Source organism: Myxine glutinosa, chromosome 1 (genome assembly GCF_964187855.1).
Source record: "Myxine glutinosa chromosome 1, kmMyxGlut1.1, whole genome shotgun sequence".
NCBI classification, from domain to species: domain Eukaryota; kingdom Metazoa; phylum Chordata; class Myxini; order Myxiniformes; family Myxinidae; genus Myxine; species Myxine glutinosa.
In genome coordinates this window covers 225,348,897-225,367,890 of record NC_136261.1, presented here as the reverse complement: position 1 = coordinate 225,367,890, position 18,994 = coordinate 225,348,897, and the positions used below count along the sequence as shown (strand labels likewise).

General features: G+C 42.4%; 1 protein-coding gene across 2 annotated transcripts in view; it reads left to right on the top strand.

The window, feature by feature from the left end:
- Window positions 1-18,994, top strand: part of RUBCN (rubicon autophagy regulator) — a 48,370-nt gene that overhangs the window by 10,141 nt on the left and 19,235 nt on the right. For both annotated transcript variants that reach the window (XM_068101434.2, XM_078784405.1), the window contains exons 3-10: window positions 9,207-9,263; window positions 10,086-10,242; window positions 10,840-10,946; window positions 11,449-11,626; window positions 12,848-13,115; window positions 14,359-14,492; window positions 16,714-16,790; window positions 16,973-17,213. In XM_068101434.2, the coding sequence (XP_067957535.2) occupies window positions 9,207-9,263; window positions 10,086-10,242; window positions 10,840-10,946; window positions 11,449-11,626; window positions 12,848-13,115; window positions 14,359-14,492; window positions 16,714-16,790; window positions 16,973-17,213 (1,219 nt within the window). The remainder of the gene's footprint in view (window positions 1-9,206; window positions 9,264-10,085; window positions 10,243-10,839; window positions 10,947-11,448; window positions 11,627-12,847; window positions 13,116-14,358; window positions 14,493-16,713; window positions 16,791-16,972; window positions 17,214-18,994) is intronic.

The following is an 18,994-nucleotide window of genomic DNA, read 5'->3' as shown; positions in this document are numbered from 1 at the left end:
CAAAATATCTCAAAAAGTTGTAGACGGATTCGGACGAAATTTGGCAGAGATGTAGTGTATGTGACAAGGACGAAATGTTTAGATTTTGGTGAAGATCTGGATTCCGATCTAGCTACGAGAATGTTTTAAGTGATTCTTCACCATTGGGAAATATGGCCAAAAACTATACATAGCAGGATATCTCAAAAAGTTGTGGACAGGTTTGGACGAAACTTAGTGGACAGGTTGTGTGTGTGTGACAAGGAAGAATCGATTCAATTTTGGTGAAATCTGGATTCGGATATGAGAATTATTTAATTTTTAAGTGATTCTTCACCATTGGGAGATATGGCCAAAAACGATATATAGCAGGATATCTCAAAAAGTTATGGATGGATTTGGATGAAACTTGTTGGACAGGTTATGTGTGTGATGAGGAAGAATCTATTCAATTTTGGTGAAGATCCATATCCAGCTAGTAGAATGTTTTAAGTGATTCTTCACCATTGAGTGATATGGCCAAAAACGAGGAGTAGATCGGGGTATGAAAGACTGGACCTATGGTGATTACTGTGATTGCTTTTGATTAAATGTGATTCTGTATTGTGATTTTCTGGTCTGCTCTGAGATACAAAACCTAAACTGTTCACCAGGTTGTGGTATTGTCGTGTGATTCCCCTTGGTTAATACCGGAAAATCGTGGATAGCAATCAAGCTTACTTGAGGCGTTCGGGTCAATGGCGGATTTCACTCTATGCGTGGGAGGAAGAAGGAAAGAAGAAGAAGCGGCGAGATTTACCTGACGGTCCTCGCGCAGTCTTCAACCTGCGAAAAGTAACTCGCAAACGAAAATGGAATTATGTACAAAGGAAACTATTTATTATTTGGAACCCGAGAACAATGGACGCGACGATAAATAAATAATGCTCCTAAATCGGGACGTCCCCACACCAGACTTAAACAACAGGACAAATGGGAAGGATTGAATAAAAGCAATCGTTGTGGCTCTGTGTGGTGTGGCTTATCTCTGTCTGGATGCAGCGTCCGTCAGGAATCGTGGGGCTTGAGCACCGTCGTCCAACGCAGGCCTCCCCGCGCCCCCGTTCACCAGGCCTCGATGCGCCCTTGCTCGCGCTCCCCCAGGCCAACGCACACCGCTGTGCCTTGTCTGCACGTTCGGTCCTGCACGCGAATACAGGTAAGGAGGATCGTCGATGCTCCACCGTCCGTCGTCGCCCAACAAGCCAAGGCCCAAACGGGAAGAGGCCCAACACACGAAAAGAAGGGAAGAGGAAGGCGGAGGCGAAGATAGGCAGAGGCGAAGGGGTGAAGAGGGAAGAAGGAAGAGCTGTCGGCACACAACCGTTCACCACCAAAGTCCGGACCAAAGAGACAAAATGTCCGCCGCTCCAAGTATCTTGTCCAGGCGGCTCTGATGTCACCCGGGCCTTTTACCAATCAATGAGTCCCTTCTTACCAGTCGTGTGATCCGCCCATCAAACCCTTGGTGTCAATCTATCGCGAGGTGGGCGTGGCCTCAGCCTGCCTGTTCGATGTGTGTTTTGTGGTGATGTCGCTGGCTGCGGCCCCATCGGCGGTGCCACAAACTGGCTTCCTGTCTGTTCTTCCTGTAAGTCATTGTAGCGGAGGGAATTATTTAACATGTGGTGTGCTAATGGGCCAAGCTAATGTCTATATGCCAAGCTAATGTCTATATGTCTATATGCTAATGCCAAGCTAATGCCCCCCCTCCCCTTCCCTCTCTGGGTAAAGCAGCTTCACAAGCGTGGGGTGCGCGCCCTCTCATTTCGCTGCAAATAGTGAATATGTGCTCCGTGCTCTGTTTGAACAGGAGGGGCGGGGTCGCCGGGAAGAGGCAAGCGCAGGGCGCGCCATGAGGGGCGGGATGATACAAGGGTAGGATGTGAATGATTTAATGATATTATCATATTATAGAGTGTGTAAGGAAAGTTATAAATATATGATAACACATTAAATCCTATTGCGAGTAAAGTTAGAATAGGTGATGTTGATGATGCACGATGATGCACGATGCTCAAGCACGATGATGTTCGTTGCCATACGGGACACCGGAATTATCACAGGTTCGACATACCGGGGAGTTAGCATAATCCCTGCTCTACCTATCACCTGATCACCCTTGTATGATCACAGGTATACACTTAATCCGACAAACCGCCTAAACAAACGTATTACAAGTGAGGTTCCCTATCACGACAGTTGAAGCACCTACCTATGCAGATCTACCTGGATCTATATATCCCGCTACTCCACCGACATAACGGTATGCTCTCCACTGAGTGCCGTTCTAGTTGTTAATATTATTAGTATTAATTAATATATGCTTTGTTAGAATGTTATTGTTGTTTTTATTATTTATTTTGTAATTATAATTTCATGCAATGGAAGGTCCTATTCGAAAGAAACAAGCGTTCAGAAACACGGGAATTAATCCGGATTATTTGTAGTTAATTTATCAACTCGGAAGATCATGGTGATCATTTTGGTGTATCATATTCAACATTGTGAAGCTCAAGTATTAATTCATAAATGCTTTGTTACAATGTCGTTCTTTTTGTTATTACCCTCGCAGGAGGAGAGGGTATTGCATTTGGGTCTTTTAGTCCGGCAGCTAAGCTAAATATAGCATAACAATTGTGCATTTTGTGAGGAAAGCACCAAATTTGGCACACTAGTAGACTATCATATTATGAAAAGATCTGGATATTGGGCCATCTCAGATTCAGAGATTTGATTTTTGCAAGATTTGCAGATTTTGCAGATTTGCAAGCTGAGATTGCAACGCCAGGGACGGCCGACTCCTTCCTGCGAGCTGCCCACGTCACCCGCACAAGAGGAGCTCATCAAATCACTGCAGCGGCACTGCACATCCTGCAACACCGTGCGTATGAACGCCACTGTATGACATATGCTGATGATGCAGAAGACCTGCCTGAGTTCGAAGACTGGTGTCACCAGAGAGGAGAAGACATTCCCAACTTTCAGTACTGGGCAACTGTGCTGGAACTAGAGATGTTGGTACTGGTCTACGTGCGTTCTCTGCGGCAGGCTTCATTCACGATGTACCTTGATGCCCTGACGGAACTGGTCCCATGGTTCCATGCCTTAGACCACACACACTATGCCAGGTGGGTCCCTGTTCACCTGAGGGACGTGGTTGTACTCCCAATGAAGCACCCAGATGTAGCCAGAGAATTCAGGGCTGGCAACTTCACTGTACAGAAGATGAAGAAGGTGTTCTCTTCGATCCCAATCGAATCGAAATCTTGCAAAAATCAAATCTCTGAATCTGAGATGGCCCAATATCCAGATCTTTTCATAATATGATAGTCTACTCGTGTGCCAAATTTGGTGCTTTCCTCACAAAATGCACAATTGTTATGCTAAGTTGCCCCACTATTTGTTTGTTTGTTTGTTTGTTTGGCTGTTTGTCTGTTTGTCCACACAGAATAAATATGATTTTCTTGGCAACCGTTGGTCCGATTGACAGGAAGGTTCCACCATAGGTGCAACTCAACCTGTAGAATTTTTAAATGATCATTATGACGTCATAGCTCACGTGGTATGGTCGCCATGTTGGAAAAACCGAAAAACTTTGCACCTCCATATCTCCGAAAGCGTTGAATATAAAAAATTGAGACGGCTCATTGTAAAGAACTCTCCATGTCAAATAACATCTGCGAATGATGATGTCATAGGTGCCTCCATTATGACGTCATAATTCGACAAGTACAAAACTTCATCCGATCAAGATGAAATTTCTTGAGCATAATCTAGGAATAAATTAGTGGAGAAAAAAATAATGACCTCATTGGTCACGTGGTTCGGCCGCCATATTTGTTTTAACACAAAAGCCATAAAAAAACACATACATCCTGGTGAGGGTTTGCAATCTGATTGCTCTTGTTTATTTTGTAATTGGAATGCCATGCCGTAGATGGAACTATTAAACTGCTGTATACACCTTAACATGGAAACGCCACTTAACATTTAGAAACGTAGTTATTCTTCCGGATTCTTTGTAGTTAATTAGCCTAATCTACTCAGGAGATCATGCCGATCATTTTGGTCTATCATATGCCACATCAGAAAGCTCCAGTAGAACTCCACATAAAACATGCCTCCCATGACCCATCCATTTATAGTGGAATGTGGAAGCTTTTTTTAAAGCAAGTTCATTCAGCCAAACTGCAAATGTGACTAAGTTAGCACATGATAAGTCTGCATTTAGGTGTGTTTTCACAAGTCGATGCGTACTTCGTACTTCGAGTGAAAGCGTACTTCGAGCTCTCCACGGCATCAAAGTTTAAGTATTTTCCCATTCTTGTCTTTGTCAAATTTCCACTGGTTATTTTACTGTGTACGTGTTGTTGTGTGTTTCTAGTTAGTATTGGTTTGTAATTCGTACAAACGTGTGTGTAATTAATCGTTTTCTGGGTCGTACCTCGTGCGCGGCCTGGTAACTTGAGGCTTCCCTCCCCCCGTCGGTGTTTTGTCAATTTAAGTTCTTTCCTTCGCTGTATTACTTGTTTCTTTTATTTTATTTTCTCCCCCTCACCTCACCTCCCTAGACAAAGAATTCTATATTGATTCTTTCTCTCCTCCCGGACACGTGCTTGTTCGCTCTCCTCCTCGTCTCGACTTGTGCCCCGCCCCCTGTATCTCGTTTTTCTTCCGCCTCTGCTCCTTCTTTCTCAAATCCACGTTCTCGCTTGGAGACTTTTCCCAGATTGTTTTTCATGGTTTTCATGGTTCTGTTCGGATATTGTTGGAATATGTTTAAACCGCAGCCATGATGCTCACGCCGCCCCCCCCAGAATTTCCATGTTTTAAACGTTTCCCAGTGTGTACCCTGGTCAGAATAGGTACACCGTATCCCTGCGTGTCGTAAGAGACGACTAAGAGGGTTGGCGTCAGGAAGGGCATCCGGCCATAAAAACATTGCCTCAAAAAGAGAACCATGACGATTACAACTACTTATGGGCAGTGTACAGCCCAAAGTGGAGATCGGTTCCTGAGGTTTGGGACATGGAATGCAGGGACAATGACGGGGAGATCAGGAGAAGTGGTGGAAGTATTGGTCAGAAGAAGAGTGGACATATGTTGTGTGCAAGAGACGAGATGGAAGGGAAGTGGTGTGAGAATGGTGAAGGGTAGGCAGGGACAGAAATACAAGTTTGTGTGGCAAGGGTGCCCGGAGGGCGTGAATGGTGTTGGTGTCCTGTTTTCTGAGGAGTTTGTAGACAGTGTGGTGAGTGTGATTAGAGTGAGTGATAGGTTGATGATGGTGAAAATGATGAATGGAAAGCTCTTGGTGAACGTCATCTCGGGATATGCTCCGCAGGTTGGTCGAAGCGATGAAGAGAAGGACAAGTTCTGGTGTGCGATAGAGAAGCTGATGGAAAACGTGAAAGATGAGGAAGTTGTTGTGGTGGGAGGAGACCTGAATGGACATGTGTGAAGGAGTATGGATGGTTTTGAGGGAGTTCATGGGGGTTATGGATATGGTGTGAGAAATGGAGAAGGTGAAAGGATTTTGGAGTTTGCTGATGGAGCTGATTTGTTGATTTGTAATACTCAGTTCCAGAAAGAGGATAATAAGCTTGTTACATACACGTCAGGTGGGTCGACGACAACCGTTGGCTACCTGATGGTGCGTAGGCGAGATAGGGGGCACCTCCGGGACACAAAGGTGATCCCGGGGGAGGAGGCTGTTTCACAGCACCACTTGGTTGTCTGCGACATAAGGGTGAAAGGTGCGAGGAGAGCTCGGCGGGTGAAGTACCAACCGAGAATGAAGGTGTGGAGGTTGAAAGAGGTGACAGTAAGGGAGGCATTAAAAGAGAGGCTGAGTAGGGTAGAGGATGATGTGGTTGAGCTTGAAAGTGGTTGGATGTCAATGAAAGCTAGTCTGTTGGGAGCCGTTGGTGAGGTATGTGGATGGACAAAAGGACCACCGAGGCACTCGGAAACATGGTGGTGGGATGATGAAGTTGGAAAGGGGATTGATGAGAAGAGGAAGAAGTTCAAGGAGTGGCAGAAGGCGAAGGGTATGGGAGCAGAAACAGCAGAGCATGAAAGTTATAAGGCAGCCAGGAAGGCTGCAAAGAAAGAGGCAGCAAAGGCGCAGGAGGCATGTAGGAAAATGTTCGGAGAACGCTTGGATTCGGAAGAGGGTCAGAAAGCAGTAATCAGGATTGCAAAGCACATAGCGAAAGAGGTGTGATGTGATGGGGGTGAGTTGCTTGAAGGATGAAGTGGGACAAATCGTTGTCGACCCAGATGGAATTAAAGGAAGATGGAAAAGATATGTGGAAATGCTGTTGAATACAGAGAATGAATGGGATGGCAACATAGAGAGTAACCCAGTTTTAGGACCGGCAGAGAAGATAACTGCGAAGGAAGTTGAGGAAGCGATAAAAGCAATGAAGAGTGGAAAAGCGGGAGGGCCGACGGGAGTTGTGGGAGATATGTTGAAGGCAGCAGGAAGTTGGGGTGTGAAGAGAATGACAGAGATCTGTAATCTGGTGGTGAAAGAAGGCCGCATTCCAGTGGATTGGGAACTGAGTACCCTCGTCCCTCTATACAAGGGGAAAGGTGACCCTCTGGAGTGCGGCTCGTACCGAGCGATAAAGTTATTGGAGCATGGAATGAAGGTATTGGAAAGGGTGTTGGAGAGGAGGATAAGGAAGAAAGTGAAGATCGACGAAATGCAGTTTGGATTTATGCCAGGAAGAGGAACGACAGATGTGCTTTTCATTGTGAGGCAGTTGCAGGAGAAGTACATGGAGAAGAGGAAGAAGTTGTTTTTTAGGTTTGTTGATCTGGAGAAAGCATTCGATAGGGTTCCACGCAAAGTATTGACATGGGCATTGAGGAAGTTAGGAGTGGAGGAATGGTTGATCAGAGTAGTGATGGCAATGTACAAAAAAGAGCGCGCACAGCTGTAAGGACGAAGGACGGGAACCGTGGTGAGTTTGAGGTGAAGGTGGGAGTGCATCAGGGGTCGGTACTAAGTCAACTACTATTTGTAGCTGTGATGGAGGTGCTGGCTCAGAACGTAAAGGAGGGTTTACCGTGGGAGTTGTTGTATGCAGATGATCTGGTGTTGATTGCGGAAAGTATGGATGGACTGAAGGAAAAGATGAACAAGTGGAAGGAATGTATGGAGACAAAAGGTCTGAAGGTGAATATCGGAAAGACGAAGGTGATGGCAAGTGGTAAAGCATGTGGTGAGGTGGAAAGAACTGGGAAGTGGCCGTGTGCTGTGTGCAGGAAGGGTGTCGGAGTGAACTCCATTCAATGTACAATGTGCGCTGAGTGGGTTCATCAAAAATGTAGTGGTCTGAGAGGGTCATTTACCAGTGTGGCAGCTACATTCAAATGTAAGGTGTGCACAGAGGGGGGAGCTGCAGATGGAGGAAATGTTGAGTTGGATCTTGGAGACGGCGTGAAGCTGGAAGGTGTGAAAACATTTTGCTACCTCGGAGACATGCTGAATGGAGAAGGTGGATCAGACTCGGCAACGGTTGCTCGAATGAGATGTGCATGGAAGAATTTTCGGGAACTGAGTGGCGATTTGATGAGGAGGAGAGTGTCGCTGAAGCTGAAGGGAAAGGTGTATGCTGCATGTGTGAGAAGTGTTATGATTTATGGGAGCGAGACATGGGTAATGAACGTAGAGCAGCAACAAAGGGTGGAAATGCGAATGGTTCGATGGATGTGCGCAGTATCGTCGAGAGAGAGGAAGACAAATGATGAATTGCGAAAGATGATGGGAATATTGCCTATGATTGATGCTGTGAAGAGGAACAGGTTGAGATGGTTTGGTCATGTGTTGAGGAAGGATGAAAGTGACTGGTTGAGAAGAGTGATGGAAATTAATGTAGAAGGAAGTCGAGGATGGGGAAGACCGAGAAAGACTTGGCTAAAGATGGTGGAAGAAGAAATGCAGGCAAGGGGGTTAACAAGGAGAGATGCAGAAAATAGGGCAAAATGGAGAAGATTGTCATGGGGACCGCAAGGCTAACCCCCGCTCTAGCAGGGAAAATGGCCTTAAAATGCATGTTGTTGTTGTTTCACAAGTCGATGCATGTGCACACGTGGGAAAGCTGCATTTCATACATATTGTACTGGCATTGAACCTGTTTCTTCACTGATGGGAGTTGAACGACATGCTTTATCGATGTTGCAGTTTATTGACAGCCAATATTTGCATTTTTATGTTTTCGAGTTATCCGTCTGCCGTCCATGATAGGTTTTCGTTACTGCGATAACTTAGGAACTGCTGAAGGAATCTAAGTCAAGCTTGGTGCAAGTATGTACAGTGCCTTCAGAAGGCATTGACACTGCTTGACTTTTTCACACGGGTGCGAATTTTATTTATTTATTTATTTATTTGTAATGCGAGTTGGTTTAGGTCATGTATTTTGCCTCTGTGACACTTGTTTGCCCGCTCAAGCTACGTACTGAGAATTGAAAAGTTAAAATCAAATACCAAGAAAAAAACAGAAATTTGTACATTGGTCTGTTTAGTAAAGTTTATCTTTCAAAACCTGTCCCATATCATCACTATGGCTCCACATGTTTCTGGAATTGTTCCAAATTGTGCTTCATGGTGGAATGTCCACGCACCAGCATGCAACGTCTCTTCTGCCAACAATGTCACCAGACCTTAATTTCACAACCTTTCATTCACATGGCTCTATTATTATTCTGTGCACACACGCACCACCCTGACCAAATGACATTGCTTGAGGGTTGTTTATTCTGGCTTTTGATGCACATTATTTTGTGGAAATGCTAACATGTAAAAGCATTCTTTTTATTTTTGTAATGCTCACTCAACCAAAACTTTATTTGCTTCTTTCGACTCAAATAAAGTACTGTACATTAAAAATGGTAAATAAATTAACTGTGGATTACAATAATTTTTTGTGATGGGGGCAGGGGAGAGGAGCCATAAATGTCCTTGTTTGTTCTTTACAGTATATCCTTGTGCAATTATTGTAATTGTATTTTATCATCATCTGTTGGCAGTGTCAATTTTTTATCGAAAATGTTCCAAACGGTTCCATTGCTAAAACTGTATTTAAATTGATTAAAATAACTTTTTTTGTATATCTGTTCACGTTTCTTTGACTTTGTTTGAGACTGCATAACATTTAACATATTTCCCTCACCAGATATCCTACTGGCCTCTCGTGCAAAGTTTGCAGCCTCTAACTGTCAATGGGGACCAGGTGAGGTCATGTTCATAATGATTTGATGATTACTTATCATCATAATCATCATTGTCCTAGTTTTATTCCATTTACATTTCAAAATGATTTAACTATTGTATCACTATTATTAAAATCAACACACCAAGTAGGGGATAATTGCAACTTTTTTTTATTATTATCAGTTACACACCCTGGAGTTGTAGAAAGTTGAACATCTCGCAGAAAAAAGATGATCGAAGCATGGTGTGTGGAGTTTGTGATCCAGTGGTTCCCAGTTAAATTATAAATGCCATTAAATTACATTGCTATTCAAAGAAGTACAGTACTGTTATAGCTGAGCTTCAGAAAATTAGATATAATAGGCACCTGTAGTCTGTCAAAGCCGCAGGCTCCTGGAGGAGCAATTACTGTATGCCCACAGTCATCTCCTCTTTCTGTAGCTTCGCTATCGTGGCTATTTTGCTCATACATTGCTCTTCCCATCGAGGAAATGGCCAAATGTACTTGTTTTACTCCTAGTATGTTTTGCTATCTAATTGAATCAGATCTTTCTTTATTTTTTTTTCTCACATAAACACTTGAGTTTCTATCAGTTTTGAGGTTGTTTTTTGATTCCACAAAGGTTTCTATATTGGATAAACTTTTAAAGCCATTGCTCGTTAATGTAGTTGTGCCTTTTTCAGAAGCAGATGTAAACACATGTGACTTTCTTTTGGCGTTGCTACTTTGCAGCAACTGCTGGAGTAACTATAGGAAGTAGACAAAAAAGCTAGTTAAGCCTATCGTTGTGTGTGCTGGCATTTGGCCTGCCTCTCCACTCACAATTCTTCTCCTGAACAGATAAAATGGAAAGAGGTGTGGTCTCCAGACCTTTCAAGAAGTTTGGCTGAAGCAGACCAAGGTTCTCATTGGCTGAGACAGAACCTCCAATCGCTACAACTTTCGCCCCAACTCCGCCCTTTGATTTCACTTTCCATCCTTGATAAGTACTACGAGGGTCAGTTGGACTGTGCTAACCCGGAAAGTCTATGTTTTTTATACATCAGTTTAGATGTGTTATTCATGTTGTTACTTTTATACATTTGTTCAGTGTGCTGCCTGCTCTCCACCAATTTGCTGAACACGTTTGTAGAATTTTGTTGAATTTTTGCACCATATTTGATCATGACAAATGATGAAGTACAAATGATGAATTGCGAAAGATGATGGGAATATTGCCTGTGATTGATGCTGTGAAGAGGAACAGGTTGAGATGGTTTGGTCATGTGTTGAGGAAGGATGAAAGTGACTGGTTGAGAAGAGTGATGGAAATTAATGTAGAAGGAAGTAGAGGACGGGGAAGACCGAGAAAGACTTGGCTAAAGATGGTGGAAGAAGAAATGCGGGCAAGGGGGTTAACAAGGGGAGATGCAGAAAATAGGGCAAAATGGAGAAGATTGTCATGGGGACCGCAAGGCTAACCCCTGCTTTAGCAGGGAAAATGGCCTTAAAATGCATGTTGTTGTTGTTTGATGTTTTGCACCATATTTGATCAATGTTGTTCTTGTGCTGATATGTTACCGTTTGTGTGTGTGCTTGTGCGTTTGTGGTCTAGCGTGGGCATTTGTACGCAGCATGCCTCATGCTGCTGCCCTGTTGCTCTGCCTGGAGGCTGTGGAACAGAGCAATGCCCCCCTCCTTGCTCGCCTCGACATCGGCCTGGTACGTTCTCCCACTTTTCTTCCCACTTTCCTCAGTCTGCTCAGTGTCCCATACTTGTGGCTTTAATGTGCTCTTGTGTGCACCATGTAGTAACCATATCTCGTTTTAACATCTAAGAAATGTGATGAATTTTTGAGATTGTTTGAAAACCTATGGATTTTGTGAACTAAAACTTTATAAATGAGTTCACTGCTTTGTTGGAAGAAAATGAACTTTATGCCTTTTGCCAGCTTTTAGACCGGATTGATTGTCTATTGTACTGGCCTAAGTACTTGAGCTTAACAAAAGTACTTAGACTTAACGTTTTAAAGTTGAATCCTTCACAAAAATGATTGAGTACGACAAGCTGATCGATTTGTGCAAGGTATATACATGCCATGGTTTTCTGAAATGCCAATTGCCATTTTGCCAAATTGTTCATTTTGAGACCAAAGCAGTAAATTCATTTATTTTTAAAGTTTGAGTAGAAATCTGCAGATTTTTGTTTGCCTTCCTTTTCCAGCTCACTCGTGAACTCCAACCTCCAATGATGGGCTCTCTCAGTTCGTTCTCACGGTCCACCTGGTCGCTTACAATGCCACAGTCGTCACCCTTCATTGCAAGCACCTTGGGCTCACAACACCGTCACACACACCAGAAAATTGTATTGCTGAACTTCAACACTCGCAGCAAGTTTCAGAGTGAGGCATGGTGTTTGCATTGTGCTGAGTTATTATTTTTCTTCAATGGGAAAAGCCTGAAGTGTACTGTGTTAAGCTCTCGACAAGTAGCATATTTTGATCGAAACAGAGTGTTCGCTTTTTGAACTTCGATGCGAAGTAGATGTGCATTAAAAACACTCGTGAAGAACCTGTCCTTCTTGATTTTATTTTCCCCCATGAATTGGACCATTTTCTGCAACCTGTAATGCCCTCTCCCATCGGGAGTGGTGCTTCGCCCAACATAGTTATTTACATAGAAATAGTTGGGGACCTCCCCCCACCCTTAACCCCCGGAACTTTTATTTTTTTAATTCTTTAAAAACTTTTTAACTCCCTCAAGCCAGATTGGAATGACCACTCCAACTTAGGTTTTTTCTTTTATGTTAAAGTCGGAATAATTATCGGAAGAGGGTGAATTTTCATAACTGCTTATGCTCTCTTGCACCGTGGGACAGAACATATTGAAAACTTGCTGCAATCGCTAAAAAGAATCACTAGTTGTACAAATCATTCTAAAATGCACCAATTGTCCTTGTTATGGTGTAATGAAACCTATCGTCCTCTTAGATAAAACTTGTACTCGGAGGTGGGATTCAACGGCAATCTGCGTCATCTCCTTGAACCACCTCGATGACACTCATTTGGTGGGAAATTACATCTAGCCATGATCAAACATATTTGGACCACATGGGTGGCGAATTTATAGACCCCTTTTAACAGAGGGCATGTGCAGATTATCTGGGAAATGCAAATTGTAGATAAATTTCCAGGATCTCTCTGTTCAGGTGAGGATTTTTGTAACATGACAAGTTGCTCATCCGATTTAAAGATTGGAATTATTTCCTCAATAGCGATGCAACTTGCATACACATGACTAATATGTTTCTGAACTGTGAATCCGTAGCCTATTTCGCAGTTTAAAAGTTATTGCTTAATTTTTTGTGAGGAATATATTTGTTCACGTGGCATGTTAAATGCTGATTAAAATTTTTTACGTTTACTTTGGATTAAAAGCCCTGCAGGAGAACCATGAATAATTTTATCAAGGACTTTCATTTTTGGTTGCCTTTTATTTATTTATTTATTTATTCATTTGTATACAAAGTCGAGGCTCGTGGAAGAGCTTCTTTCTATATTGTTTCTTGTTTTTCATTTGTTTTATTAATCGAGGTCCTTCTGTTGTTTTTTTGTTTGTTTTAGGCCTGGACAACCTCAATTTCAAAACGTCTATCAATAGATCAGCATCTTTGCAATCTGGGGGAGGATGTCCCCTGTCTACTCCAACTGCCTCTGACACTTCAAGCCTATCCCTGCAGACCACAAATAGCTCTTCTTGCAGCAATGACTTGTCTGTTACTGATGTGAATAACGAAGGAGCAGATGGAGTCGATGAAGGTCTTGAGTATCTCGCCATAGGGGATGGGATTAAGAAGGTGGAAATTTCACATCATGCTGGAAAAGGTCAAAGGTTTGTGTGTCATCTATCTTATTACTTTTTTATTGAAATATTCAAGTTAATTTTTGCACTACCATGGACACTATCTCCCATCGCTGTTGTCCAAGCCGGTTGTCTTGTTACATGAGATTTTATAAACTAAAATTTGACAGTGCGTTTACCACTATTGGAAGCGAGGTTGTCCTTGCATTTTGTTAACCCTTTGTCGAATGAATGAATGAATGATCGTTTTAAAGGCCATTTTCCCCGCTAGAGCGGGGGTTAGCCTTACGGGCCCCATGACAATCATGGTTCCCTGTTTGAGGCAATGTTTTTATGGCCGGATGCCCTTCCTGACGCCAACCCTTGGTCGCCTCTTACGATGCACAGGGATACGGTGTACCTATTCTAAATCGGGGTACACCGTGATCATTCATCCCAGCAAGCTGGTACTCAATTTGCCGACCTCGGAAGGATGACAGGCTGAGTCAACCCCCCTGGCGTTAATTCAGCGATCGACCGGGATTCGAACCCAGGATCCTAGGATCCCAAGTCGGCACCCTAACCGCTAAGCCAACACCAGGCTCCTTTGTCGGAGCAATAAAAAAGAAATAAAAGTAACCAAAACATTTTGCTGTTTCGAAAGACTAACAGTCTACGCACCAGTCACACTTTGCTTCCCATGGCGGTAAATGTACTCTTATCAACATTTCGTTGATAAAATCAAAATTATCTTGTCCGCTAATGCACACCTTTATAAAGGCAATTATTCTGTGCTGTTATTATATGAACTTGTCGACATCAAAATTTGAATTATATTTTAAATGGAATGTGGATTATCCTTCAGGTTTGTACTGATATATAAGGGTAACATAAAGGAGAATTTTCTTTAATGTTTTGTGATATCGTGAATGTGATAATTTGATAAATCTGAGATTTCCTTTTTTATGAAGCCCGAACACCTTGTAACTAAAAGCCCTTTGTCTGACTTAGGCGGCCATGAGCAGTTTGAAGATGGATAGATTGTCTAAAATATTCGATAAAATTTAATTCTTGCTTGATTGTCATTGAAGTCCTGCGAAACGGTCTGAAATTATTACACGGAATTGTATATTCACCTTATTTGAATTGGAAGTCACCCTTTGATGGCAATTTTTTTCTTTCCCTTTACATCAATGACTTGGCCAATAATTGTATACTTGCGTTTTTGAACACATCTTCACCAAGCACACAAATTTTGTGTTTGATATTATTTTATTGTGCCGTTTGTGTGCAGGGAGGTCCAAAGCGACGATGCGAGCATCACTTCTGATAGGGTGGTTCCTACAACTCGGAAGATGATTCATCACATTAGATCACGATCTGACATTGTTCAACCAAGTTTTGCCCACCAAATGATGGGGGGAACAAGTGAGGCAGAAATTGGGCTTGTATATGTAGTTAAACAGAATGAGCTCACATTTTACATTTTAACATTGTGTGGCAAGTCTTGGACTGCCTTTGCACCCACCCCCCACCCCCCTCCTTCTCCGAGCCCCTTCAGTTGCCATTTATTTTAACACGTAGTCACGCCTCATGGAAGAGTTTGTAAAATGAAAGTAATCACTTATGACTAATTTTGGGTGTTGATCAAAACGTTGGATCAAAATAATATTTTGGGGAAACATGAACATGGAGGTATTAACTGTCATATGAGGATGTTCGTCATACATCCATCAATTGGATGTCAATGCATCTTTACTTTAATTCCAAGGATGTTAGTATCCTATGGACAAATCAATACTCTAGGATTGAACTTTGTGTCACACCTTAAGCAAATGTTCTCAAGATGGGAATGTCCAACAGGCAAACTCAAAATGCTTACAGAAGCAACAGCAGCCATAGCAAGTAATGAATATTGAGCACCACCTAGTAATAAATAATAAATAAAAAATGGAAAAATACCCCACTGAGTCCAGCTGCTCAGCAAGGCGAGGCTCAAGTCCGTGGTTTTGACCACCGAGTAGACTACCTGGAAATGGGCATGTATCATGTGCCAGATGTTAAGTACTCCCAAGGGGGAGTTTCATGTGACAATTTTGGGCCTTACCACCATATGCAGATGTTAAGAGCTAAAGTAGCTATCATCAGCACACCTCTGTTTTTAGACATTTTAAAATTATTACTATTGTGGTACCTTTTGAGGAAAGAAGCTTGTGCTTTAAAAAAAATAGATCAGCAATGGATTTAAGATTGGTATCCATCATCATCATCATCATCATCATCATCATGTACCATGCTCTATGTAGAGCATTGGTGCTGCCGAAGCAGTTACTAGGCTACAATCCTGGTCGGGTCACCACTTCATGACGCAGGAATTTAGAATTCGTTCATGGTGCTTGCGATAGCTCACTTACTCTACGCGAAGGACATCATGGGATCTTTAACACCCACAAACTAACGTCGCAGACGGGACACCAGTTTGACGTCAATCTGCGTGATGGCAGCGCATTGATGAATCACCCTGCCTGTGATACACAGGGATGACAATTTGTAGCTGGGTCAAAGATTCAAACCCAGGTTAGAAAGCTTGGAGGTGTGTGTGTGTGTGTGTGTGTGTGTGTGTGTGTGTGTGTGTGTGTGTGTGTGTGTGTGTGTGTGTGTGTGTGTGTGTGTGTGTGTGTGTGTGTGTGTGTGTGTGTGTGTGTGTGTGTGTGTGTGTGTGTGTGTGCACGTACGTACGAAAGTACTTGTAGGCTATCCTGCCCGCCCTAATATTCGTATGAATATCATAAATCCCTTGCATGTATCAGCACACATTTTTTTTGTGAACGATGTATAAAACTTGGTGTCACATTGTGATGAATGCTTCAACACGTGGACCCATTTTATTTTATATTGAAATTTGATTTATTTATTTAGATTTGTATATCACGAAAAAAAGATGCACGTTTGTTTATAGTCAATATCTATAGTAATCCAACTGTCTGACCACTCTTTGACTAACATGATAATCGAGCGTAGTGCTGTTAACATCCGACTGTGAGATGTAACACGTGGCGATCGCTCTGCTTGCAGCTGTCACACCTTCTGTAAAAATAACAAATAGTGACTGAATATAACTAAAATTCATGTGCTTTGACAATTTTTGCATTTCATCTGTGTTCACAGTGGCATTATTTGCAATTGATTGTCTCCCCCTATCCCTTCCCTTCCCTGCTGGCATTGTACAATATTCGTTTCTCTCCATCGTAGCAAACTTTTGATCATTTTATGCCTTGGGTGACAAAGGTAGCTCCTCGAGGAACCAATTTTGGCCCTTCCTAAATCTAGGCTTTATGCTCACCTCCATTTTAATGTACCCATTCTCTCCCAACTGTGGAGCTGCCTCCAGGTCCATACAGTCGTGCTCATTCCTAAAATCCTTCAAGATGATGACCCATAATAATCTGTCGTACTTGATCCCCACTCATATTTCGTTTAAAAATGATACAGCATCTATTTTATGTATCCACTTTTAATTGTCCTGAAGGGTTACAGAATAAAGCAGGTATTATTGTCAGGTGCACACATTCCAAACCTGTTGAGTCAGTCAGTGATGTTAAAATGATGTATGGTGTTGTGATTAAAATGTATTGCTGCTGTTTGTCAGGGCGACCCAGTGAGGGCCAGTCGCTGATGAGCTTCCTTGCTGAGCAGGATTTTGGTAGCTGTGCTGATCTGGAGAGGGTAATACTTGCATAACTTCACCATGCTAGCCTTGTGCACATCTATCCTGTGTCTCACCCCTTCCCAATGCACGATCATTAATTCCGCTTCCTCATTTATTTATTCATTCAATCTTGTTAAACCTTCCTTGTCTACAAAAATCATCTTCTGATTCCTTTTATTGGGTTCTTTCTATTTACCAGGAGAATGCACACTTTAGCATCTCAGAATCTCTCATTGCTGCCATCGAGCTCATGAAGAGCAGTACTCTTGCCGCCAGGGCAGCTGGTGCTGGGGTTGGACGAGGCATTCATCTCAGGGATGATAGTGATGGCTGTGGAGAAGATGATGGAGATGATGAAATCCGGCAACTAAAGGAGAAAATTCGACAACGAAGACGACAGATTCGTACAGAGAGAGAATGTGACCTCATTGGGGATAACGGTCAGGATTATGCCTGTGCTTTTTACTTTCCATATTTGTTATCCCACATTCATTTGTTGAACTGCTTATTTGCTATTCTGTACTCTGCTGATGAGGCAAAAAATGTCCTTTAAAAAAATAAAATAAAGGTCATTAATTAGGGGACCATAGGTACCCTTTTGAAATCGTTCGGATTATTATTATTATTCTGATTCCATGAAAATTTGTTGGCGACCTACAGGTCACACCTTTCATCGTAGGAATTTGAAACTTTGACCATATATGGGATACCATATGACTTGATGCATATCCTAAGTATGACGTCATAGGTCACGTTATGTGGCGGCCATATTGGATTTAGTGAAAATCTTAAAAATCTATCCTCCTCCATTTTTTGACCTATTGAGTTGAAACTTGGCACACATATACTACACCTCAAGGCGAAGAACGCTCTTTTCTCCGATTTTTAATTTTTTGCTTAATTAGTCTACGGCGCGCCAATTAAAAAAGTGCTGACTCTGCATTTTTTAAATTTAATTAATATTGTGATGCCATGAACTTTGTATCGACCTACAGGCCAAACCGTTGGTCAGATGAACTTGATACTTTGACCAATTATAGTATGTCACTTTATTGGATGCATATCATAATTGTGACGTCATATGTCACGACATGGCGGCCATATTGGATTTCATGAAAACCTTAAAAATGGATTCCTGCCTTCATTTTTCGATCGATTCAGTTTAAACTTTGACCACTTATAGTATGGCACTCAATCGGATGCATATCCTAATTATGACATCATAGGTCACGTGACATGGCGGGATGGAGCGGCATGGTCCCCGGATCATCACTGCCCGCAGTTTTAATTTGGAAAATTATTTTTACTGTATTATTGGGGTAAAAAGGATATCTCGGAGGTAGTCTGGGTTTTATTACCAACCTGACTGTAAACTGTTGGACTGGTACGCTTCACAGGCAGGGCACATCAATGAGTGTGCCAACATTTGAGAGATGTTAAGCTGAGTATCCAGTCCATTAACATTCACTGGTTTTAATGGACAGGGTACCTGTAGTCTTCGTTCTACCTATAGGTAGGTTAGATATATGAAGGTGAGATGCCACAATATATTTCCTAAGAGAAAATTCCATGAACCAAATTCCTGGCCAAATTTCAAATTCTAGATTGTGAAGACAATTTATTAATTATTTAACATCTGCATAATTTTGAAGGTCGCCGCAACATCTTATTGGGTCATCATCATGAACATGTTGGACTGGGATTTTTTTTTTTCTTGGAATTGGGTCCACTGGTTGCATCATTATTCAGGGTTGGCCATGCTGATGATCACATTAGGACTGGAATTGGGAATTTGACCGGGGTGCTCGTGATAACTCGCATACTCTTTGTTGAAAGATGCTGTGGTATCTCTTATGTCTACCAGCAAATGCAAACAGATGGGTCCCAGTTAAACATCCATCCAAGAGACTACACACTCATTGCTTACAATATCCTGCCTCTGAAACACCAGTCCGACAGTTTGTAGTTGGTTTCAGAATTGAACTTAGACAGGTGTAATACCATCCTGTTTGGCAATATATTAAGTCATTGTTGGTTATAACATTTTGGGCTGGCAGGAGGTACGCACACTCGCCTCTGAGATGTATAGCCTGGGTTTGAATCTCGGCCCAGCTATAAACTGTCATCCCAGTGTTTCACAGACAGGGCGATTCATCAATGCATGTGCCATCTCTCAGATGGATGTTAAACGGATGTCCCGGCTGCCGGATTAGTTAGTGGA